Here is a 24323-nt window from a genome sequence, read left to right as displayed (position 1 = left end):
AATTGTATATGTGTCCCATGAAAATGAATTGTAGGTTGATATAGAGTTACAGTTTTAAATGAAGCACATTGTATGGGATTGAGGTAGAGACTTCAAATGAATTCTCTGAATATTCTTTCTATACTTGGCTATGGGCCATAGTATAAAATGTTTCTCATTAAGAGGTATCAAAGTCTTTAAAGTGTCTTCCAATAAGTTAATAGCTGCATCTTAAGCTGTAGACACATAAAAGAGGAATGTGCAAGTTTCAATAAATCAATTTTTGACGTCTCAGAAAAAATACACATTTTTCCAAAGTTTAGAGCCAGTCTACAGCAATGTGTTATGACCCAGACAGATATGGGGAAAGAGGGAATTGTCTTCCATAAACTTTGGAATGCAGGTTACTTGCTCCATGATTTGAATGAAAACTGCATTCATATGTGAGCTGGGCGACAACCATACATAAATAAAACTAATTAAGTGTTGTCTTTAAAAAACACCACATATTTGTATGTTTGCCTCTTTAATGTGAAAGACAGTTTATCATTCGCACCATGTGCCTTCTGTGGATGATGAAAAGTTTATTTGTTCAGTTCTGGTTTTTATGTATTTTTCTGGTTCATGTTTGGAGAACGCTAGAGTTCACGTCCTCTAACTTGGATATTTATGATGATTTATGGGAATTGTATCTTTACCAGGTCGAATAGACTACCTCTGAACCCAATTTCTGGTTACAGCTGTTAAAGTGATACATCTCAACATGGAGAGCTGCACAACCACAACCATTTCACAAGATGAATAAACAAAACCTGTTTTTACACCAGATGAGTAAGGTAAAAGTATAGCCACTCATTGGCCAGATTGTGAAAAAAAATTGAAAGAAATCTGCACTAAATCAAATTACTTCTTACTGGGAGGTTTGTCCTCACTACCTCTCAGGTCACATCCCTAAGAGACTCACAGTACAAACAATTTAAGTTACATTTCCTGGATGCAAATTGTTGATTTTTCACATTTATGTCCCTTTACTTTTTAAACTGGATTCAGCTGCCAATTTAGTGCTTAATATTTGATTACCAAGACAGTCTTTACCTCAACAAAGTCTCTAAATTAGGCTAAAACTGCAGGGAATATTTAACAATGGAGGCTTTGTTCAACCAGCTATTCTAACCTTAGTATTCCCCATGTTTCCATCCAGCAGCAAGGCTGTCCATCTGCACTCAAGGGACCAATGGGAGACCAGATCTATTTAGTCACTCAATAGGTCAGTATTTCTACTTGCTTCTCAGCTGCTGAAACATAAGTCTCATGAATATTTCCCTGTCTAGCTTTTCATGTTTTTTTTATCTTAAATATACACTTCATACAGTAAAGGCCCTTATATTTCAGTGAGTATTACTTCTCAATATGATAGTAGATTGTTCAGGTCAAGACTGATATTGATTGATATAGGAGTTCCAATACAATATATCAGGAAATAGTCATTTTGTTTGATGTACACACATATTCAAAAAATACTGATATATCTATTATAAGCTAATAATGGCTGATATATCTTTCTATTTTTTTAAAATAGATGTGAAAGTAGAGTGATTATGGACTTAACTTGACCAGGTGGCTAGAAACATGTCTCCAAATGAATGCTATCACATTCGCCATATCAATATTAAAAGGTGAAAATATGTCAGCGTTTCCACAAGTTGACAAAAAAAACAGTTATTGCACATTTAAAGAGGAAATTGCTCGGTAGAAAAATGTTTGCAATGACAGACAGTTAAAAAAAGAAAAAACTTAGAGCTGAGTGAGAAAATTTGTAAAGGAAGAACAAAGTCCACAGAGTCGGTACGAGGGAAACCAGGGAAGGGTGAGACATATTTTGGTCTGTGGTATGAATTCCATACTTAAACTAGAATGCTAGCAGCCTAAACATGGAACCTGAGAGCTCAAGAGAGGACTGCTGGGAGCCGACCAACAGCAGTCTGAGAGTTCTTCTCTGTTAGCTCAGAGAGTCTGTCTTATTTCTTTGATGCTGCAAACTTGGCAACAAGTACAGTCCTCAGGAGAATGAAGTGGAGCACGTGGTTGATTTTTGCTGCTATCCAAACCTATAGGTGGGAAAGTCTTTTCAAACAGTCAAAGGATCTCTTTCCGTTACACACTCGGCCGTGTGGATGCACACACGCGCTTGCTTGTACGGTAGATCGGCGTCTCTCTCAGTACCTGTGGCGATGCTGGAATTTCACACCAACATTGCAGAATCCTCACATCCACCTTCTAGCCACAAGTAAGACAGATTCATATTTGCACCTCTCTCGGTAGGATCTGTCATGCTGTGATGGTGGGTCCAGGTTTCTCGGACCAGTGCTTCTCAGGAAATGACTCAATTTTGCTGGCGGGAGCTTATACCATTAGTAAGGGAAAGGACAGTAAGCAGGTATCAGTTGTCGTCTTTCATCTGCGATTGCATTTAAAGCAATAGTTGATTTACAGTGAGACTCTATGAAAGCTCTCAAGGCCTTTCTTTTCCTCAGGTATTGCCAGAAAGTGTTAAAAGTGAGCCTTCAAGTACTTAGGCCAGGTATAGGAGCCAGGTTCCGGGGCAAAGGGCCACTCATAAATCAACTGACTTTATCAATAAATTGTCCAAACCTTCCAGTAAGTTGATACTGCAACCCCCAAATGTAAGAGGGATCTAATAAATGCAATAACAAAAAAGATCCAACATGGCACACATATAGCCTCAGTCTCTGTCCTAAGGGCAATGGAAGTACATCAGCGGGAGTTCTCCGATCTGATCGGGTGCAGATGTGGTCCTTTGGTCCCCAGAGAATAACCAGGTGGACTGGTGAAGCCCGCTACCGTATACCTAACCTTCCTCACTTCAGTTACACAAACACCAAACTAAAAACATCAAAGCACTTCTAATTTATTGAGTCCCAAAGGGGGGGAAAGCTTTTAAACAAGCCAGCTCACCCAATTAGGCTGCATCAACAATGTGGCACTGCTACTTTACAGCAGAGGTTGATGTTCCTGTCTGACAAGTTTAGCTTTTCCAGGAAACTTTTCAGGTTCAGTGATGAATTAATAAAGATGTATGTCACATCACAAATGTCACTGACACAAGTCAGAAGGCCGTGAAGGGTAAATAAACGTCTAGGGGCAGAACCTCACTGGGAACTTAGTATTAATGTAATTCAGCTTTAACATCACCACATTAGCTTTCATTGAGGCCCACGTCTTTATTGAGACGAGGGAACCATTTTATATTCCTCTCTGTGCCCCTGGTTGTGGAGATGAGGTTGTCTGTTTTTCTCCTGTTTGACTGGTTTCCCATATTTCCTTTTTAAATCTCATTGCTTCCAGCGCAAGAAGACAAAGCTCAAGATGAAGGGCTGTTGTGAAAGATAAGTCAAGAGTTCACAAATAGCATTCCTTCACTGATACACTTTCACTGTCAGCATTTTTACTGTGCTTCTGGAAAATGAATTCCCATCTCTGAAGTAAAGCCAATGTGTAATTTAGATGCAGTCTGGAGGAGCTGTAACACGTCTGGGGAAACACTAAACACCTATGAATAACAAAGGAGACAGCAGGAGTCTGACAGCTCTAAAAAAAAAAGAGCCTTCTCATCCTATATGCATGCTCTTTAGAGAGACATTCTGGTAGAAATGTATTTCCCATCACTGCTATAAATATGTAACCTGTAGCTGTCAATCTAAGTATCTGTTTACTTTAAATTACAATATATTAACCATTTATTGACATATTCACACTTCATCTTTGAACTTGTATATATCTAGAACAAAGTAAAAATCTGCGACAACTCAGATTTTGTTTGTCAACTTCATCTTCATAATAATACTCAGTCAAATCAGCAATTATGAGCCCGCATTTTGTCATCCTGAAATGCTACCAATAGATGGCATCAGCAGCTCTAATCATGGTATCTGTTATGATATTCTAAAAAACTCAAAAGATTAAATAACATTTCTGATTTAAATATGAGAATCTATGCTGATAATACCCCAGTGTCGAATTGACTAAAACAGACTCACTTGCGTCAGTCTGTTAAACTTGAAAACAGACTCACAGGTTTAGTTTCACACCAAGTGAAGTCAATCAATTTACATGACATCATTTAGACCACCTGCTGCAGCTTTTCTGCTCTACATAAATGTCTTCATGGCACCTAGCAACCTCAGATACCACGATGACATCATAGGAAAAACAGACCCTCATCATTGCTTTGAGTTGGTTGCTACTGAAGTCATGTTTGCTGCTCGGATCATGAAAGTTCGTCGAGATATTCCCTAAAGTTTTCAGTCTTCGTTTTCTGGCATATCACTTTATATCCAGTGACCAGAAAAAGTTTAGGATATCTTTGTTTCAAGAGACACACGTGTTTCCAGCATGTAAGACATTTCTTCTTCAGGGCTTTTTAGAATTCCGTTAGCAAGGCATAGCCCTTACTTGCACATGAAGAAAGCAGGTTTTATGTTTAGGCCATTTGCATCAAGAGCAGCACATTCTTTCCTTGTTTGTACATGACATTGACCTTTTTAAACATATATTCCCCACCATTGTGGTTAACAACTGAAGCTGACACTTTCTGCCGTGTTCTTTGACCTATCTACTGCCCTCTATGTGCACACAGGTCTCTGCTGCGCACACAGAGATATCCTGTCAAATATGCCTGGTATCCCAGACTGGCCAGCCTCTCAAAGGTGTCTGTTGATCCCCTTTTTTCTAATTCTCATGCCACAGCTCTGCATCCTGCTTTCTCATGCAGCAGTTCGAGGGAGTATCAAACAAATATCAACACCCTGGATGAGAATTTAAAGAAAGAATGCTGACAAGAGTTCCCACTTTGGTTTTATTGAAGTCGCAGATGGAGTTTTTCCCTATTACCAAGCTGATATCTTCCTGCCTCATCACTGTATAGTAGAGCTTTGAGTTGATTTGCCACTGAAAAAGTTTAGTGCGTATGCACACAAATTACCATGACAATTGTCACACCGTTACAGATTTATTTACCTGTGTTAACTGATTTTTGGGCTACTTGGAAGCATAACATGGTGCAAACACAAATATGCTCATGTTATGAAGTTGATATGGTGAATTTGTTTGGAAACAGTTGCCTAGTTACACATCTAACAGACACAGATTAACATTAATTTGAAATCGTGTTTTTATCCATCTCACAAATTTAAATCCAATGTTTGTCCAATGCTCTATTTTTGTCTCCTCCAAATCCTGAGGGAAATATCTGGCTCTTTAGATGCTAAATACTCCACTATGTTCAACCAGCGAATCACTAACTTTGTCTGTCTGACATTTGGAGCTGGGCAGCTAGCGTAGAGTGGGTTCATCAAAACATTTTAGCTGAAAAGAGCAACTTCCTGCAGCCAAAAACGACACTGATAGTGAGCCAAAACAATAAAGTTATAGGCTGTAAAACCAAAACAATAAGCGGAAAGACAATAAAAAAAATCCTGAGGAGAACTGTAAAATTGGGTGATAGATGTGGGACACTTTTCATATTACATTGATTCAAAATACAGTGCAACTTCAATTGTTTTTCAAAATGACAAAATTTTGTATTCAACGTGGATGCATAAGGTAAACACAATTACCATTAAATGTTATGTTAGTCTTAAGGGATGCATTTGTGAAACCATCCCTTGTGTAAGCCAGGTAGTGTTTAGTAGGTCATTGATGCATATGCCAGACCCAAGAGATGAGCAATGATTTGTAATACCTAAACAAGAGCAGTTGCTAGGAAAACATCTATGTGAGCAACAAACTGGAGCTCATGGAATCAATCAACAACATTATTCACCGGTAACTAAAGTCCAGGAGCCAGCTGGACCCACTGATGTTCGTGTGTGTGTGTGTGTGTGTGTGTGTGTGTGTGTGTGCGTGCGTGCGTGTGTGTGTGTGTGTGTGTGCAGTTTTGGTGCAATACGTCAACACATCCATCCTGGACACATGGGACTCATGAGAAATGACGGAATGAACTTTAGTCAGAAGCTACCAATTTAGAGCCCTCACAAAGCTCCAAAAGAAATAAAACAGCTATAGTAGGACAAATTAACCATTTCAATACATTTTTATTTATCATCAGCGTGGAAGGATGCTTTACACCCTAATGGTGCATGACAGCAAATGTGGTTTCATCCTCAATAAAGGCTAGAAATACTGTAGCTCTCACTATTTTTTATTTATAGCCATCTCTCTCCTCACCTCCATATGAGCTGCTTTAGATTTGTCGGTGTGGATAACCATATGGGAGGCAGACCTGCTGGAATCTAGACAGAACAGCACACCAGCAGCAGTAGCCAAAGAAACCTTACACTGTCAAAACAAAGTGTGGCCCACACATTTCGTATATGCTAGTAGAAGCTAATGTTAGAGCATGCCAATGGAAATGTATACATGTAAACATTTCTACTTAAAGACAAAGACAGTCACAAACAACCCACAAGGTAGGACCACCCTGCATATGTATATATTTCTTTTTTCTCTCTCTCTCTCTATGTGGTAAGAAGTTCCTGTCTTCCGTCTTCCTGTCAGGATGGCAACATGATCAACCACTGTTTCTAAAGTTCAGGGGTCACAGTTCAGCCGCATCAACCAGGCTTTTCAGACCACAGCTGTTACAGCTCTGTGTCTGTTATTAGCTTGATGTTTGGCCTCAAACACCGAGCTTTATTTCCGTTACATTTCCTCAAACCTCGCACTTACTGCTGTGATAACAGACCCTCCAAAGGCCACTTAAAGCAGGGCATTTTTGCTCAAAGCAGGGCTACTTATAGCAATACCTCACGCACAGAGAGGCTATTACGTTTACCCCCTTCACTCTCCAGCTTCATCATCACCACAGGATGAGAAAAAGTCGGTAGCTGTCTTAAAGCAGGCTTGTGGTCTGGGATTGGTAGAAAGTAAGAGTGATGACTTAAAGGTCGAGGGATGACCTGGGAGGTGAGAATAGTAGCGCAGCTACAGAGAAGAAAAAGCATAGGAGGAAGTGTTGGGGAGGCTTAGAGGGGTTTAACTGGTAATTCAGTCAAGTCTCAGTTATGTTCTTTTTATTTCCTTCCCTCATTCCCTTCGCCCTGTCCGTTCGAGAAGGAGCTGACGAGGATTACTGTGTGTGTGTGTGTATGTGTGTGTGAATATATGTGTGAATAGAGTCTGCAACTCTGCATTCACACACTATTTGATTATGCATTTGTAAAATCCTTCATGAACGTTTTGAAAATCAATACAAGAGGTAGGAGAACAAGGAGTTGAATGCCTGTGGCAACCAGTCAAGTTACGGTTTACATCCATGTCTGTCCAGACTGTCATCACTTTGTTGGATTCTGACCATGTGTACTTAAACAAAGGGAAAGACCCTGACCTGGTGTTCAACAAAAGGCCTGATCCTCATAGATAGGACGGACACTCATGGCCCAAGGAATGTGCCACACCTCAGAGGTCCAGCCACACTTAATACTGGTCCCTCATTGGCCAAAAGGGTTTTTATGTCCTGAGGGCACGCATTTGATAAAACCAAAAGCGCGAGCTTCAAATCAGCCCCTTTCTGTCCGAGCTCGCTTGCTGCCAGGAGGTCCCCAAGGAAACGTTTGCTTCTCAAGAAATCCTATAGGTCATAAGTAAAATTCGCTAGAAGAACATAGACTGTGTTTTTATATTTTTGTTTTTCGTCCTGCTACGACCAGTTCTCTCATCATTAATGTTTACAGCGCCGGCCAAAGGAAGACGATTCCCTTTTTCGCCGAAGAGCCCCCTCTCTGCCGAGACAGAGGCTGATTGCGCAACGCTGAAGACGCGCAGCTGAGTTTCACTTTAAACTCAAACGACCAAACTAACCGCAACTAAATCATCTCATAGTAAGAGTTTATTCGGTGTCTGGGCATAATTAGGTCATAGTGTGTTTCATTCCTTAGCGTGTTTTGTTTAAGTTACTGTAGTGTTTATAACGTGTTATTGTTTGGGCATCCCGTTAGACTCTGCATTTCTACTCCTGTAACCGTGCCGTACTAGATCAGTCACTGCTGGTGGAGGTGGAGATTGTGATCTTATCACTTGGCATACACAGCAGAGAGGCACTGATGATGCAACCACCAGTATAGTGCATCTAGTGACTAAACACCTTGAGAATCCGAGGGCCTATGTTGGACTGTTGTTCGTAGATTTCAGCTCAGCCTCAGCCCTTGACCATCAGCACCGGAGCCCCCCAGGGGTGCGTCAGTTCACCAGTCCTGTTCACCCTGTACACTAATGAATGCACATGTAGCACTGCTAACATTTACATGATAAAGTTTTCTGGTGATACAGCGATCCTGGGTCTCATGTCTGACACATCAGATACAGCTGCATACAAACATGAGATTCAGAACTTTGTCCAGTGGTGCGACAAACACTTCCTCATCCTCAACGTCAAGAAAACAGAGGAGATGGTATTCGACCCCAAATACATTGGAGACCACTCACCAGTGGTTATCCATGACCAGAACATAGCACAGGTTGACTCCTACAGATACCTGGGCATACACATTGACAATTAACTGACATGGAGTGTTCAGGTAGAAAATGTCTGCACTAGGGTCCAACAGCGGCTACACTTCCTTCGTAGGCTGAGGGTCTTTGGTGTCAACCAGAAAGTGTTGCTCCTCTTCTACCACGCCGTAGTTGAGAGCGTCCTGTGGTTTGGCATCTCAGTGTACAGCTGAAAGTCCAGCTTACCCGGCTAACACAAAGAGCCATGAAAATCGTGGGAGTCAGACAGCATCCCACACTCCAGGCTGTCTTTGATGAAACTATCATCAGACAGGCCCAGAAGATTATTTTAGACCCCGCCCATGTCTTCCACCCTGAATACCAGCCTTTTCCCTCAGCCAGACGCTTCAGAGTCCCCCAGTGCAGGCTCAACCTCTTTAAGAACTCCTTTGTCCCCCTGTCCATCAAAGCCCTAAATGCCAAGCTAGCCGGAGCCTAACCCCTGTAAGGCTGATTTTTATCTTAACTGTAAACATGTACTTTCTATGATGATTCTATGTTGATGAGGCTGCTCTACTCCTACTGTACATATTATGTACACTATTACGATGACTACAGGTGTGTTGTACGATGGGCAGTGTGCAATTTATTTGTTGGCTGGTGGCAGTCTGTGCCTGTACTGTAGGTACTGTGTGTGATTGTGGACATTTTGAGTAAACACCAATTTTGAGACTCAATTTATAGTTTGGTTATTGGTCCCTGTTCTCAGGGTGGTTCCCTGTTATTATTAGTAATTGTTAATAAGCTTATTGATATTAATAACTCCATTGATGTTAATAGTTTAGTTTTCATATTTGCTGATAACCCAACACGCTCCTGATAGATCCCAACAACTTCATAATTTTATCCTTTTCGACATTCGTGTGAATTTGTCGTGATCAGCATATGAATTACCGAGTTATGGCCAAAAACGTGTTCCTTGCGGTGACAGTGATCCTTTGACCGTCAAATTCTAATCAGTTCATCTAGTCCAGGTAGACATTTGTGCCAAAATTGTTTCCAAGACAGTGCATGCTTGACGCAGGCCTGATCAGACCCAAATGTGCAGATCACAGCTGTGGGAAACATGACTGCATGTAAATATGGAGGACTGGGAAATTGACCTCACGTAAGGTGTATATGAATAAATTTAGCCTGAGCTATATGTGACAACAACCACAAGAGCATGCAAATGTACAGACTAGTCATTTAGATAAGCATTTATTTAGGAAGTGAATGCTGCTGACTTTGCCATTCCTGCTTCAGACACAGGAAGTTGCAGCATTGCCATGTTAACTGTTGGCACTCAATAGAATTAAGGGCAGGCCATCGGGGTCATGTGGTATACTGAGGCAACATAACACTTGACTTTCCAGCCACATTTTAGCAGCAATTTTGCACTCACCGTGATGGTTGACGTGACGTCCACTGTGTGTCTTTACAAGATCATACACAAAGTTGCCTTTGTCTTCACTTCAGGTCTGTCTCCAAGAGAGGATGGTCGGAGTGTGAAACCACTTTGAATTGGAACATATGTTTTAGAGACCCCTTGATAGAAGACGTTACAACCAGCATGACCTGGGAAGGCAAAAAGTAAAAAATCTGAATGGTAATGGGAGCAAGGGGAACGTTTTAGATCAGTGCAGCATCTGCCAAAATCCGTTTCATATTTTTTTCCACCAAATTAACCAAATTAGTTTGATTGCAATGCATCCAATAATAAGAAACATTCAAAGATGACCAAATGATTTTACTCAGGTTGTACATGTCTTTAGGTAGATGCCTTTGAGTATAGTATAACATAAGAACATAAAAAAATGAATATAAAGGGTATTTAGACACCATGTAAAACAATGCAGAAGTGCAGATTACAAAATAATGCTTTCAAAAGTAGAGGAAGTGAATAAGAGGAAACACATTAACTTAAAATAGATAATGTGGCCTTTAAAGTAGCTCGATGCTGTAGGTTTGTGCCTTGTTGCTGTTTCTAATATGTAGGTTTAACTTTGTGTTTATCTGCTACACATTAATACAGTAAACTCTGCTGAAGTCTTCGTGCCAGTTAAAATAGATCTGGAAAAGTTGTCTTCAGCCTTTCCTCGTGACAGGAAGCAGAAATGGGAAGGAAAAGAGAAAGTCTTCCTGTGACTTATGTATGTATCACTACCCTACACACAGACACACAGACACACGCACACACACACACACACACACACACACACACACACACACTTGTTTGAAACATTGAAACTGTCTGGACAAGACAGATGGTCAGTGTCACAGTATCACATATAAAAGATAGAGGAACTCAAGAACTGCACTGGGATTTTGATTCGACTCCACTGACATATCAGCATAATTAACAGGTCAGTTAATTCTTAAATTGTATTTATTATATTAAAGCGGGATAAATTACATATTGAGCAAATGTTGTACCGTTTACATAAAGACATGAAAACCAGGTATAGTGTAAATGTAATCAAACAGCTATAAATACTGCTTTATAATGTTATATTGTTGGGTCTTTTTTACATTATGAGACATCTTAACACAAATTGAACATAACTGTAATGAAGGACTCACTTTTTCATGAGCGTACCAGACTTAACTTCAAGGTTCATGTGGCTTTTTTCTGTGTTTTGTTTTTAAGAAGAACTTTCTCTTGTATTTTTTTAGATAACATGGAGGGAAATACAACGTATCCCCTGTTCCCTGGCAATCAAAGCCACACCAACAACACTTGTTCCCGGGACAACGTGTTGAAGACGGTGGTTTTCCCTGTTCTCTACTCCTGTCTCTTCCTGCTGGGGCTTTTACTCAACGGCGTGGCTGCGTGGGTGTTTTTTCGCATCCCGTCGAAGTCTCACTTCATAATATACCTGAAGAATATTGTGGTTGCCGATGTCATCATGACCTTCACTTTCCCTTTCAAGGTGTGGTTTAACTTATAAGGCACATTTTTACTTTAAATCGTATCTAAGTTGTAACTAATGGCTTTAATAATGGTTATCAAACTATTTGTAATAAATTAGTAATAGTTAATTCATAAGAGCATCATTTTGGTTGCTAGGTTGTGAAACGTCTCTGTTGAGTAATTTATTAAAAGGTCATGAGTTTCTCAATTTCTCATAAGGAATCAAGTCTGTAGTTATGAATGTTAATAGCTAAATAATAAGGAGTATTAAACGTATATTTTCAAGTTATACGATAATTGTCATTTATTAAGGGTCAGACGTTTCTCAACTCTATAAGCCATTAGCAAAACTATGTAAGTCATCTGCAGTTGTATATGTTAAGAAGTGTTTTTTTTTTCAATAATTCATCCATTCTGCTGTTGTAAATGTTGATAATCAATTAATAAATTGATTGTGTACCAAATGCCCTGCTGCTAAAAAGATAAAGTAAGTGTCCTGTGAGAGATGGATTAACACCAGTCAGAAAGATGTCTCACTACTTAGCAACCCTTGTTCTAATTATTAACTTTTAATTGAGCAATAGAGCATTATCAGATTAATTACCAAAAACAAAGTCATTAGTTACAAAGAATTTAAAAATAGTGGCTAATAAGAAACTTGTAAATAAAATATACTGTTCTGCTTTACTTTCTAGCGCTTAGTGTTCAGTCTTTTACATGAAACTCTTGTGTTTCGGCAGGTGTTATCAGACTCCAACATGGCTTCCACTGGGCTGCGTATATTCGTGTGCCGGGTCTCCTCGGTGCTCTTCTACCTCACCATGTATATCAGCATCCTCTTCTTCGGCCTCATCAGCATAGATCGCTGCATAAAGACCCTCAAGCCCTTCAGGGGGACTAATGCGGCCCGCTTGGCCCGTCGCAAACTCCTTTCAGGCGCCATATGGACCTTCCTGCTGGTTCTCTGTCTGCCCAATGTGATCCTGACACGTAAGACCCCACCGTCTTCATATTTCAGGTGCAGTGACCTGAAGACAGCGGCTGGGCTGTACTGGCATGAGGCGGTAAATCACGTCTGTCAAGTTATTTTCTGGGGCAACCTGGTGACTGTGATAGTATGCTACACTCTCATCACCAAAGAGCTGTACAAATCCTACGCCCGCACTCAGGCCCGCAGCAGTGGAGGGACTATATGTCGAGCACCAGGTGGGGCGTCAACTCGCAAACCCCACCAGGCCAAAAGAAAAATGAATGCAAACGTGTTCCTGGTTCTGGCTGTGTTCTTTGTGTGCTTTGTGCCGTTTCACTTTGCCCGTGTGCCGTACACCATGAGCCAGACCCGAGTGGTTCCCTTTGACTGTCAACTCAAACTCTTCTTTTTTCAGCTGAAGGAAAGTACGCTCTTCCTCTCATCCTTAAACTCTCTTCTGGACCCTCTCATCTACTTCTTCCTCTGTAAGTCCTTCAGGGACACCCTGTTCAAAACCCTGCAGCTGCCTTCTGGCTCCTGTAGCAGGCTAACAGGGAGGGGGTCAGACACAGATACAGGCAGCGCCGCTCTTAACGACTCTTCTGTCTGTGCATGAAACCACTGGACACGATGAAGACTTATCTGAATGTACACATTCTGTAATGATGACAACAATATTGCCACAAAGACGAAATAATGTGCGGCTGTCGGTTTAACTGTGTCAAAGCTGAAGAACCGACGCTGGCATGTTGTCTTTGCTGTTCTTTCAGTTCTCTGTTCCATTTAACAACAACATGAAGATCCTCTTCTGTTTTCAACCTCATGAAAAGGAGAAACGTGATGCATTAATTCACAAACTGAAAATTAATCGACAGCCACAGGTTTCCTCTAAAATAGTTTACCTGTATAACAAGTCTGAGAAATAATCTCCTGTCAATACACGGTGATCTTTTATTGTTGCATGTACATGCTGTTTAGCTGTGTTAGCATTGCTTTTTCAGGATAATCATATAGCAGGCAAATGTGTCAAACTGTTACGTCTGCAGATATTTGTGATGTATTCTAGTTTTGCTTTCTAACAATGATCTCCATCTATATAAGTAAGTAAGTATTTCTAAGGAATATGGGGGGCTTTCCAAATGACTGGGTTGTGTGCCTTCTGTTGCAACCGCACAGCTGAAAGACTGGGAACTACCACTTTTACAGAAATGCATAAAAGAAGCAACAATTAAGGAAATAAAGATGAAATACTTTCATTATTTGTTGTGTGTGTGATTTGTGCCATATTATGAGGTTGGTGCTCTTCACAAAGCCAAATGTCAAACCCCATATTGCTTACTCAGCAACAATATATGATTCAGTTCACTTACAGTATCTACTTCTTGCAGGGAAAGTACTTGGAGGACAAATGCACTGTTACATTAATATTTGAGCTTGCTATTGTCAAATGTATAAATCCACCGTGGGCATGCATGAGGTAAAAGAAGATAACGAACACGAGCTACATCGCTACTAAATGATCACTATTTCACTGTTTAAAAGAAATGGGGGCTTTCATCACATCTTTCAATGTTGAGACCAGTAGAAATAAAGTAACCATCAGTGGATGTTTAAAGACCAATACCTCAGCCTGAAAACACATAGCTTACCGCAACCTATGTTATTTGAATCCTCTGTGTCGTCCACAGCAGCTCATTGTTCATGGATTTGCATCTTTCTGGTTGAAAAGGCTGATACACTTTGGTAAAATATCTTGTGTAAGGTGTTAATCTCCCAGGCTTCACAGTGTGGAGTGACGGACATAAACATTGCTGGTGAGTGAATTAATATTATGTTTTGTTTCACAAAGATTATATTTTTTTAAAGATTAAATTGAGAGGTGATTGGAGAAATCAAGCTTTCTAATTGATTAGAAGTATATTCTGTGTGATCACTTTGATATGATTTAATCAACTGTGGGTGAACTTTCTGAAAATGTTGAGGGGGAGAAAAATCTTCAAATTAAGCTGTTTTGTAGTATTTGTAATAATTAGAGGAGTAAAATAACAGTCACATAAAATGTTAGAGAAAGGCGTATTGCTGAAAAGCTTTAATCCATCTTTCTCTATCAGATCTATTAAAATCAGTACACACTAAATACACATTTAAGGTTAAGGATTACAAATATTAATTCTTAAACAATTACAAAATAAAAAAACAAAAAGAAGCAGACACATTAAAGAAGCTTTGAAGCAACTAAAATCTATTGTACAGAAGGGACTGTGACTACATACCCGTCTCTAAATGTTGGTAGCTATTGTGTAGGCCTGTATGTAAATTTGATCTAAAAAATAATAAAATCAATTTATTTGATTTTGTTTTTGGCATGGTGAAAACAAATCCTACAATTGCATAACTTCCTTCAGTCAGTGTCAACAGTGGAGTCAGGTTCTGCATCCAGAATGCATTCAAATCCTCAGGTTGAGCATTCAAAACCAAATCATTGTAACAAATTGTCTTTTAAACTATAATGACAAATGCAAATCAGGTCCAACTGGGCAAGAAGGAAGCTTTTGCAGTCGTCTCAAACGAGTCAGGGGCCAATTCCAGTAAATCTCAGCCCTCTGGTCCTCACCTCATCATCATCATTTACTCAGAAACCCCTCTTCCCTAAAACTGGACGTTATTTTCTCGCATCACTAAATTCATGCCAATGCACTCTTGATAAAATCTGAACGTTTCACTTTCAAATTTGTTAAAATGTAATTAAGAAATATGAATCAAAAGCAAAAAATGGGGAAGTGGGTCTGGTCTACAGCGCTTACAGAACTGCCTGCTATTCCCATCCCACGAGCTGTTCACAGGTGTAAACCAGTTCAGGAGTAGAAGGACAAAGCATGTTGAGTTTCTCTTTGATGACTGTATGTTGTTGTTTTTATTTCAGATTGCATGATGGTGTCCAAAAACACAGAACCCTTCTCCTCTGATTGTGCTTCTACTAGCCATGCGACCGTAGATCTGGCCATCTCGTGCCTCTACCTCTTGTTGTTCCCCATTGCGTTACTGCTAAACGGGGTAGCCGCATGGGTGTCTTTGCACCTCAGGTCCACCTCTACCTTCATAGTGTATCTCAAAAACCTGGTGGCGGCTGACCTGCTCATGACGCTGACACTCCTGCCGATGGCAGCTAGCATGCTACCTGGAGCCTCACTGGAGTTAAGGGCGTTCACTTGCCGTTACTCCACTGTCCTTTTCTACTGCTGCTTGTACACAAGTATCACTTTGATGGGTCTTATCAGCCTTGACCGCTTCTTCAAAATTGTTAGACCATACGGAATGGTGTTGGGACAAAAAGTGGTCTTCAGTCTTGTAATGTCCTCCTCGGTTTGGGTGGTGTTATTTGGCGGTACAGTCATCCCAACTTTCCTTCTAACAGACCAGGATCCTGTTAATGTAACAGGAGATTTCTGTATGTCCCTGAAAAGTCCAGCCGGTGTGACTTTTCACAAGTTTGTGGTGTTATCTATGGAGAGTCTGTTCTGGTACGTCAGCATAGTGATTGTGTTTTGCTACATGTGCATCACCCTGAAGGTCCTGCAGTCCTTCAGAAACTCTGGGAGCAACAACAGCGACGGAAAGAAGAAGACCAAGCTACGAGTCTTCCTGATCCTTCTTGTGTTTTTCGTGTGTTTTGTGCCCCTCCACGTGATGCGTGTTCCAGACACACTCTATGAAATATTTGACATTGATGTCTGCAATCAATTGTGGGTCAAGATAATCCATAAATTAGTCCTGTGGATCTCTACCACTAATACCTGCCTGGACCCTCTTCTTTACATCTACCTGTGCAGGGAGTACAGAGACAAACTGGTTGATATGATGAAAGCTAAAGGGGTCTGTGTTGGGTTATATTCCGGTGAAAATAAGGATGTTTCACAGTAGAAATAAGTACCTTTTAGAAGTTAGAGATAGATTAGATGTCCTTAGTCACAAATTAGGCTGTTGTTTAATATTATGGCAGCAAGAGAACCTGAGTAGCCCAACTTTTGATCTTTAAATTCTGTGTTGTACTGCCCTTTAGTGGCCTAATGAGGATTAGCATCTATAAAACAAGATACAACCATATATGATATACAAAGATACATCAGCAAATGAATTATTCTATTCTAAATGAAAAGGGTTTAACAATTTGAACACACATATACAATGTTAAATCTCACTGGTAAGAGCTGTGTGTCTTTTATGCACATACAGTGTGTACTGTATACGTGTAGATCTATTTAAGTATATTCTTTCTTTCAAGTTTTCACAATGCAACACTGTTTAAATTCCATATTGAGGTGTTATTGTGTATTTGAGTGTGATGTCTTCCTTTTATTAATTTTTCTGTGAAGGGTCAACACAGATACAGCCTAAGCCAATCATCTCTACTATGGGTTTTTAAGAGGGAATTTAAATGATAACATATTATAGGAGGAAAGATGAGAATTTGTAGATCATTCCCATCATCATTAATACTTGTATTGACATTAAACAATTATTCGTGAATGGAAATGGGGACTAAGCTTAAAGTTTATTTTTCTGCTGCACAAAAGAACATCCTGTTGTGGCCTAATATTTCACAGGCTGAAATAAATGGTCACATAAATCTTTTTCTCTTCGGTTCTTGTAAATCCAAATGTAATAGATTCCTTACAAAAGAGCTTTGCTGAGTTACAATTTTATTTGAATGAATTTCTTGTATTTTGTTTTTCATTGTTTCAATAAATGACGTCATTACGTTGAATTAATGAAATATGGTACATGTGTATTGCTGTATTGTAAATATCAAGTGCTAAGAAGTGAAATTAAATATTACCAATGCACCACCGCAATATTCTAGACTACACTCCAAGAATAATTTCGGTCACTATTACCATATAACAAAGATTTTCAATTAGTTTGAGTGAAAAGGAATTGAAACACACCCCCTATACAATAAATCTCCTTGGCAGCTATTGCACTCCCTTTGTTTAAACTGGAGAAAAGGCTCCAGTGTGGCCTGTGGGACTGTTTTGTTGGCTTTAACAGCCGAGGCCCCCCTTTGGTTAGATGATGCCACTGCACCTCTTGCTACAGAATCAGCTCTATCATTATTGCAGAAAAGTGTACAATCCATCAAGCAAGCAACCAGTCAACCAGGCAATCAAAAAGCTAAATTACCTAAGTAACAAACATGAAGACATGAGGAGCACAAAAAGGGAGAAAATCACCTGTCCGCTTAGCTTTTTTAATCAAAGAATCATCACCTGCACTCATAGATATTATATAAGTGTATTTTCCTCTGCCAGCAATAAACAACACAAGGTTGGTGAGTGGGGAAACAAATGATGTGTATTTAACCCTCCAAATGATGCTCAGAGTCAAAGGCATGTCAGTACCAGGGACATTTGCTGTGCTTAATGAGTCAGAGGATGGTGACTGGTGATACACATGTAGGAGAGTTCAGGTAAAAGATTGTAAAATAATATTAAACAAACAAACATGCTTGCAGCTTCATCTTAAAGGTGAGACAGAGATGGTGATGTGTGTCTGAGAATTATGTGTGGGCCAAAGGAAGCATGGGGCCCCCTGAATACGAACCTGCACCCAATCAAATCTGCTCTAAGTCGTGTTTACACTGCAGCAGTGTTGTATGACGTCTGCTTTGCTTTTGTCCAAAGACCAGTAGTTTTTCCTATTTTTGCATATGTCCTGGTAAATTGGCAATTCTATCACAGCTGAAACGATGATGTGTTTGCTAGGAAAATCCAACAGTGTTTCTTAAACACCTACCATCTCAGTACATTGTCACACAGGTCCATGTTGCAGCTTCGTGTTTGAGAAGAGTCAAGTCATCAACTGTAAGTTATCATCGACATTTTATTGACATAATTAGTTAATAATATAGTAATAATGTATTTATCAATGATAGATTCATTTGTGATGACAAAGATAACCACGATGATAATTATTTTCTTTCTGAAAGAAAAACACCTAATACAATGTATAATGATACAAGACAAGCATAGCATGTTTACATGGTGTCAAATATATTGTTTCATTAGTTGAATTAGTTACATCTTTATCCACGCTACCTTGTAAAGTAAAGAATTAAAAAAGAGCAAAAGCAGTCCTGCCAGAAGAATGAAACTCATAATCCCTCCTTATTAAATGTATGTGTATTCACACTAATTCATTTATTTACTTTTTTGGTAGGAAAATTAGTGACACCGATGTATATATACATAATGGAAAATATTGTATAGAAATATGCTACAAATGTCTTTTTTTACCCTTCTATGTACATAAACAACAAGCTTGTTCCTTTGCTTTGCTTCGCCTGCAGCCTTGACTGGAATAAGTGACAGATAATGGATGACTGCATGGTTCCTCCATTTGACAGTAACCAGAGTAAGTGGAGAAAGTGAAAAAAAAATACCAAATGAACCCCAATGATATGCTGTGGAATTATTTCTATGTATCGGACACTATTAAAATCCCCAACTGTCAAATGATATTACACATATTCAGCAGGACTGCTTGTTTTATTCGTATAATAAAATATAAAAGCATAATGAAGATGATGTTTCTTAACAGGATGAACTGTTGCTTCTAAAATCCAACTTTCCATTCTCCATCAGGTGCAGCGACGCCAATGAATCAAACACCTCACAATGACGCGGACATTGACGGCTTCATTTACAACCCAACTTTTGTCGCTGTTCTCTACTTTTTGATGTTCCCCATAGCTTTGCTGCTGAATGGTGTTGCCGCCTGGGTTTCTCTGCACATCAAGACCACCTCCAACTTTGTGGTGTACCTAAAAAATATAGTAGCTGCTGACATTATTATGACCTTGATCATCCCAATCAAAGCTGCAAGAGACTTGCCAGGTGCGTCAAACGCAATACACATACTCTCATGTTATCTCAGTGCCATTTTCTACAGTACACAGTACACATGTATCGCTCTGCTGGGCTTAATCAGTCTGGACCGTTTCTTCAAGATCATGATGCCCCAAAGCAAGTTGTTTGGTCAGAATCTGACCTTTAGCAAGCTGATATCCGGCTCAGTCTGGGTAATACTGCTTGGAGGCACAGCTTTACCAAATATCATTCTAAGTAACAAATCAGTGGCCAATATAACGGAGATCTCTTGTATGAAGCTGAAAGGACCGGCTGGACTTATAATCCATGAGAAGATAATTATTTATCTAAATGTTTTCTTCTGGTTTGTCAGTGTGGTCATTGCGGTTTGCTACATTTGCATTGCAAACAAGGTTATCCAGTCTTTTCGAAAATCTGGCAGCAGCAACAACCAGGGAAAGCGGAAGATCAAACTACGTGTTTTCCTAGTTGTCGTCGTGTTTTTTGGGTCATTCGGACCGTATCACATCTTTAGGATCCCATACACGTTTCAACAAGTCAACTCTTATTCCTACACTGGCTGCTCTATTTTAAGCAGCAGGTTGGCTATAGACCTCAGCCACTGGCTTGCCTGCACAAACATCTGCATGGACCCACTTCTCTACGTCTTTCTGTGTCGGGAGTTTAAGGAGAAACTGATGTCTATGATGAAAAACGTGTCCGTCTTGTTCCAAGAAGCCTTCGCAGACAAAGTAGAAGGCACTTTGCCACAGAGTGGAGTCCGACAAAGGTCATGAAGATGCTTTGTCGTGGCCTAAGCTCAGATGTTACTGATTTTGTAGACTAAAAGTCAGATTATTGTTATATTGTTTTTGTGTTTGTGTTGTGAAGTGTATATCACCATGAAGTTGTTCTGTGCTGTTTCGTGTCTTCTCAACGAGTCGCTGTAAATAGCTTGAAAACCATTAACAGGAAGCACAATAAGGATGGATGAGATAAACAGCATGAGACAAGAGGATGCTGTTATTATGCTGTTTTTAGTCAATAAAACACAGTTTTACAGTAGAGTTCTAGGAGGGAGACTGTAAATGAGGCTTCCATGCAAAGCAAGAAAAGTTAAGTTAGATAACATTTGCATCTCACACTGAAGTCATATGTTTGTTGTGATAGTAAAAATGGGACATACAAACAAGTAAAGTCTGCTCTTTATATAGGGAGTTGCTATAATCAATATAAAATAAACACTAAACAGAGGTATTATCTGTTCAGTGTTGCATATTTCAAACACATTTTAGGATCAACACATTTTCCATTTGAATGCCACTTCTTGTAAATGCCAGTTGAGAAACCCCTTGAGCAAACAGCTGAGCTTACAGCCTGTGTGGGTCTAGAAACCGCAGGTTTCTGTGTACGTCTGATGAAACAACTATGGTCAGAGAAGCTGGTAGTTCACTCGAGGACCTGTAGTAAACACATGCAAGTCATTTCTCAGCTAATGTTTTTCCCATGGGACATAATTCTTGGCACAGATCCAAGCAAAATCTCACAGGAAATTATGTTGAATAGTTCTCAGAATGCACTATTTTTATCAAAACAGCACAAAAGGGGAATAAAGAAAGCAAAACTTTTGAAGTGGAATGGAATGTTCAATCACTTGTTATGTACTCGTAGTGTGTTTTGCATTGTTAGAGAAAATACGTGCAATCTCAAAAAACACTCTGATGTATGGACATGTGGGATTAGTAGTAAATAAAAATCATACAAAATTACATTTTTCACAAATACTTTGTTAATAACTCTGCTGTCATGGCATAGCTTGTATTTATGCCATGGTAAAATAGTTCAAGGGATACTGTATGCACATCTTTTCTTTGTTTTTTGCGGTGTCTGTGGTTAGTGCTGCTAAGTTGAGAAAAGACAGACAGATAGAGGTGGGGTAAATAAGCTGCAGGGGGGAGGGTGGAGTGGTGAGATGCAGGAGGTCTGTCGAGAAATAAGTCCATGGCTTTGGCGTTCGCCTGTCAACTACTACTGAGACTGACGCAAGCTAGCGGAGGCAGGGGGACTGGCACGGAGCAGAACAAGCCTCTGAGCAGACAATTGGAACAGGAAGCAAGGAAGGAAAGGGTCTTTCAGAAAGGAAGGAAGACTGGCAAACTCATTGGGATTGTGACAAGACAGCCACACAGTAGCTCCAGAGACCACCCATTGTAAGAGCATCACACATACACACAGGGAGACAGAAATACAGAGAAAGGAAGAGAGACCGACGGAAAACGTTTTGAGTCAGAAGTACTTAAAATGAAAGTAACAGTAAGAGATTTGCAATTGTGGAGTTCTTCTTTCTTTGGAGCTACATTTCCTCCCTGTTGATAAGAAGAGGAAAGAAGAATATTTCACTTCTTCCTTTTTTTTTATGAATGCTATCGATTTTCTTTGCTTAAATCATAATTCTTCACATGCCCGGCAGTCACAGACGATAAGGACACAATAAGAAGGTAAGACTTAATGACTGACTTTAGTACATCTTCTACATAGATTACCACTCTAAGCTGGGCACAAACATATCATTTGTTGTTACAGACCTAATTAACATTACCATACGCATTAAAACAGACAAAAGTTTAGAGCATTGTATATCTCAGTTGCCATGGCACTTGCTCCTGGCCTCAGTGTTATTCTAAGCCGTTAAAGTTTTCAATGTGAAGACAGCACACTAGGCAGATATACTGTCAGACAGGAGGAGAATTCAGAATTAGTCAGTTAAAAGGCGCCTTCATCACTGTATATTAAGAGTATCTCTAACTGTAAAACTGAATAAGTAGTCATACCATTATGAATGAACTGTGGTCAAATGTAGAAGTTACTAAGTACCTAGCGTTTGTATAAAAATAAGTATTTGTATGCTTCTTAAAGTGGCAGAAAGTGGCGTTTAGTTGTTGAATTCAGGCAAAAAGAAACTTAGATAATGTCGTTGTGAAAGAAAACATTAAAAATGAACACATAATCATACACAGTAAGTCAGCTACAGTTGTTTTTGAGGAATTTCTAGAAAGAAATTGCATAGACATCTGGAAACATCTTGTTACACTGTTCCCTCTTTTCATTATTCCTATGTATCAATCTTACTCTCAATATCACTCCTCCTCCTCCTCACCCCCCGAAGGTCCACTGAAGATCAGAAGATGAACAACAGCCTGTCAAACACTTCTATCAAGTGTGTTCGGGATACCAGTGTGACAGCTGTGGTGTTCCCCTGTCTATACAGCATCCTCTTTATAGTTGCCCTGATACTGAATTCCCTGGCTGCATGGATCTTCTTCAGCATCCCCAGCTCCTCAACATTTGTGGTCTTTCTAAAAAATGTGGTAAGACATAGGAGAGGGGGGGGGGGGGGGTTGCTTTATACATTTAGTTGTCAGTGCAGAGCAACAAAAAATACCTTTCTTCATTAACAGGTGGTGGCTGACCTGCTGATGACCCTGACCATACCTCTGAGAGTCTTAAGTGATGCAGGCGTGGGCTCCTGGCGACTACGCGCCTTCCACTGCCAATACTCTGCAGTTTTATTCTACATCACCATGTACATCAGCATCCTCCTGCTGGGCCTCATCAGCCTGGACCGCTACCTGAAGATAGTAAGGCCATTTGGGAAGTGTGCCCTGCAGCGGGTTCGTGTTGGTCAAGTGCTGAGTGCCACTGTCTGGGCAGTCATGTTATCTTTGGCATTACCGAATGTTATTCTAAGTGACCAGCCGCCACGGATCTATGGAGGCAGACTGAAGTGCTCCTCCATGAAGAGCAAAGCCGGCTTGCTTTGGCATGAAGGTTTCAACTATTTCTGCCAGGTAGCTATTAAAAAAATTAATTGTTTTTAAATTCTGGGAAATCTGCTCATTAGAAAGAATGTGTCGCATACTGTCAATTACTTAAATATCACTGAATTTAAATACACTGCACTATACTACATGATGAATAAAATGCCAGATTTGACATTTAACTACAGCTGGTAAAAATGAGTGGTGAGAAATGCTGTGAGTCTTGCCTAACATGTGACATTTGTGTTTACAGGTGGTTTTCTGGGGCACGCTGGCCTTGATGGTGGTTTGCTACACGTTCATAAGCAGGAAGGTTTATGAGTCATACAAAGCCTCCAAGAGCAGATCTCAAGCAGTCACTCGCAGAACCAAAGCAAAGGTCTTTGTGGTAGTGGGGGTGTTTTTCATCTGCTTTGCCCCTTTTCACTTTGCCCGCGTTCCTTACACTCTGACCCAAACTCGCAGCTCGGCGAGTCATTGCCAGGCACAGAACGCTCTCTACATCGCAAAGGAAACCACCCTGTGGCTGTCGGCCACTAACGTGTGTCTGGACCCGCTTATCTACGTGTTCCTGTGTAAGGTGTTCAGGAAAAGACTGACAGCCTCAATCTGCCGAAAGCAAGTCCACATAGGTGCCACGGAGTCCACCACAGCGACATTAACTCAACAGGAAATGTCACAGATCCCTCTAAATAACAGGCTGTCATATAATGGGATGCCACAGGAACACACTGGACAATTTCCAAAGGGAAATCAATAACTGTTAACTGTCAAGGCATGATGAGACACTGCCTGAAAGGTTATTTTACTTTTTATTAAAAAAAAAGCATTTATCACGATGACAGTAGTTGTAAAAATTCTAAAATAATGCAAGGGGATCAAAATCTGCTGAATGTGACAGAAAATAGTTTTTATTACAGGGCGTCGACTAACCACGCTTCTGACCCATGTTTGCTAAGTCATCCAACATGTTTCCTTAATTGTGCTTACTGTCATTTTCTACTTCCGTCTCTTCGCTAATCTCATTCAAACTGCACTTTCCCTTTACAAAACTTTGGCAAAAGCGTAAACATCTTAACAGCACATGTTCTCCAATGATTACAGCACACGCAAAATGTGACCAGGGGCCGAGTGATAACAAAATGAGGCCCGCAATAGACACTGCTGACAGCTATAACTTCTGAGCGATAAAAAATAACAATATTAATAAAATTTATATTTTTCAATTG

At 40.0% G+C, this 24323-nt stretch overlaps 4 protein-coding genes across 4 annotated transcripts; all 4 read left to right on the top strand.

Moving 5' to 3' along the window:
• The first annotated feature begins 11087 nt into the window (after positions 1 to 11087).
• LOC142959243 (P2Y purinoceptor 12-like) lies at positions 11088 to 13669 on the top strand. The gene is made up of 2 exons (XM_076100473.1): positions 11088 to 11459; positions 12181 to 13669. The coding sequence occupies exons 1-2, from the start codon at positions 11097 to 11099 to the stop codon at positions 13024 to 13026; spliced, it is 1209 nt and encodes a 402-aa protein (XP_075956588.1). The 5' UTR covers positions 11088 to 11096; the 3' UTR covers positions 13027 to 13669.
• A 1672-nt stretch (positions 13670 to 15341) lies between these two features.
• LOC142959349 (P2Y purinoceptor 13-like) lies at positions 15342 to 16331 on the top strand. Its single transcript, XM_076100603.1, has one exon. The coding sequence runs from the start codon at positions 15342 to 15344 to the stop codon at positions 16329 to 16331; it is 990 nt and encodes a 329-aa protein (XP_075956718.1).
• A 2450-nt stretch (positions 16332 to 18781) lies between these two features.
• On the top strand, positions 18782 to 20073 carry LOC142959348 (P2Y purinoceptor 13-like). Its single transcript, XM_076100602.1, has 2 exons — positions 18782 to 18821; positions 19052 to 20073. Exons 1-2 carry the CDS (start codon positions 18782 to 18784, stop codon positions 20071 to 20073), a joined length of 1062 nt encoding a protein of 353 aa, XP_075956717.1.
• Positions 20074 to 21677: 1604 nt separating this feature from the next.
• On the top strand, positions 21678 to 24323 carry LOC142958894 (P2Y purinoceptor 12-like). Its single transcript, XM_076099906.1, is given in 5 exon segments — positions 21678 to 21725; positions 21728 to 21774; positions 22443 to 22644; positions 22735 to 23124; positions 23348 to 24323. Coding segments are annotated over 5 exon segments (1179 nt in total). The 5' UTR covers positions 21678 to 21692; the 3' UTR covers positions 23855 to 24323.

Source organism: Anarhichas minor, unplaced genomic scaffold, assembly GCF_050575085.1.
Source record: "Anarhichas minor isolate MPS153535 unplaced genomic scaffold, ASM5057508v1 ptg000026l, whole genome shotgun sequence".
NCBI lineage: Eukaryota > Metazoa > Chordata > Actinopteri > Perciformes > Anarhichadidae > Anarhichas > Anarhichas minor.
This window is presented reverse-complemented; position numbering and strand designations above follow the sequence as displayed.

Excerpts from the sequence above, each read along its gene's own strand:
- LOC142959348 (XM_076100602.1), top strand. The coding sequence starts at position 18,782 with ATGGATGACTGCATGGTTCCTCCATTTGACAGTAACCAGA. Across the intron at positions 18,822-19,051 it reads TCCATTTGACAGTAACCAGA|GTGCAGCGACGCCAATGAAT; the intron begins GTAAGTGGAGAA and ends ATTCTCCATCAG.
- LOC142959349 (XM_076100603.1), top strand. The coding sequence starts at position 15,342 with ATGGTGTCCAAAAACACAGAACCCTTCTCCTCTGATTGTGCTTCTACT.
- LOC142959243 (XM_076100473.1), top strand. The coding sequence starts at position 11,097 with ATGAAGGACTCACTTTTTCATGAGCGTACCAGACTTAACTTCAAGGTT. Across the intron at positions 11,460-12,180 it reads CCTTCACTTTCCCTTTCAAG|GTGTTATCAGACTCCAACAT; the intron begins GTGTGGTTTAAC and ends GTGTTTCGGCAG.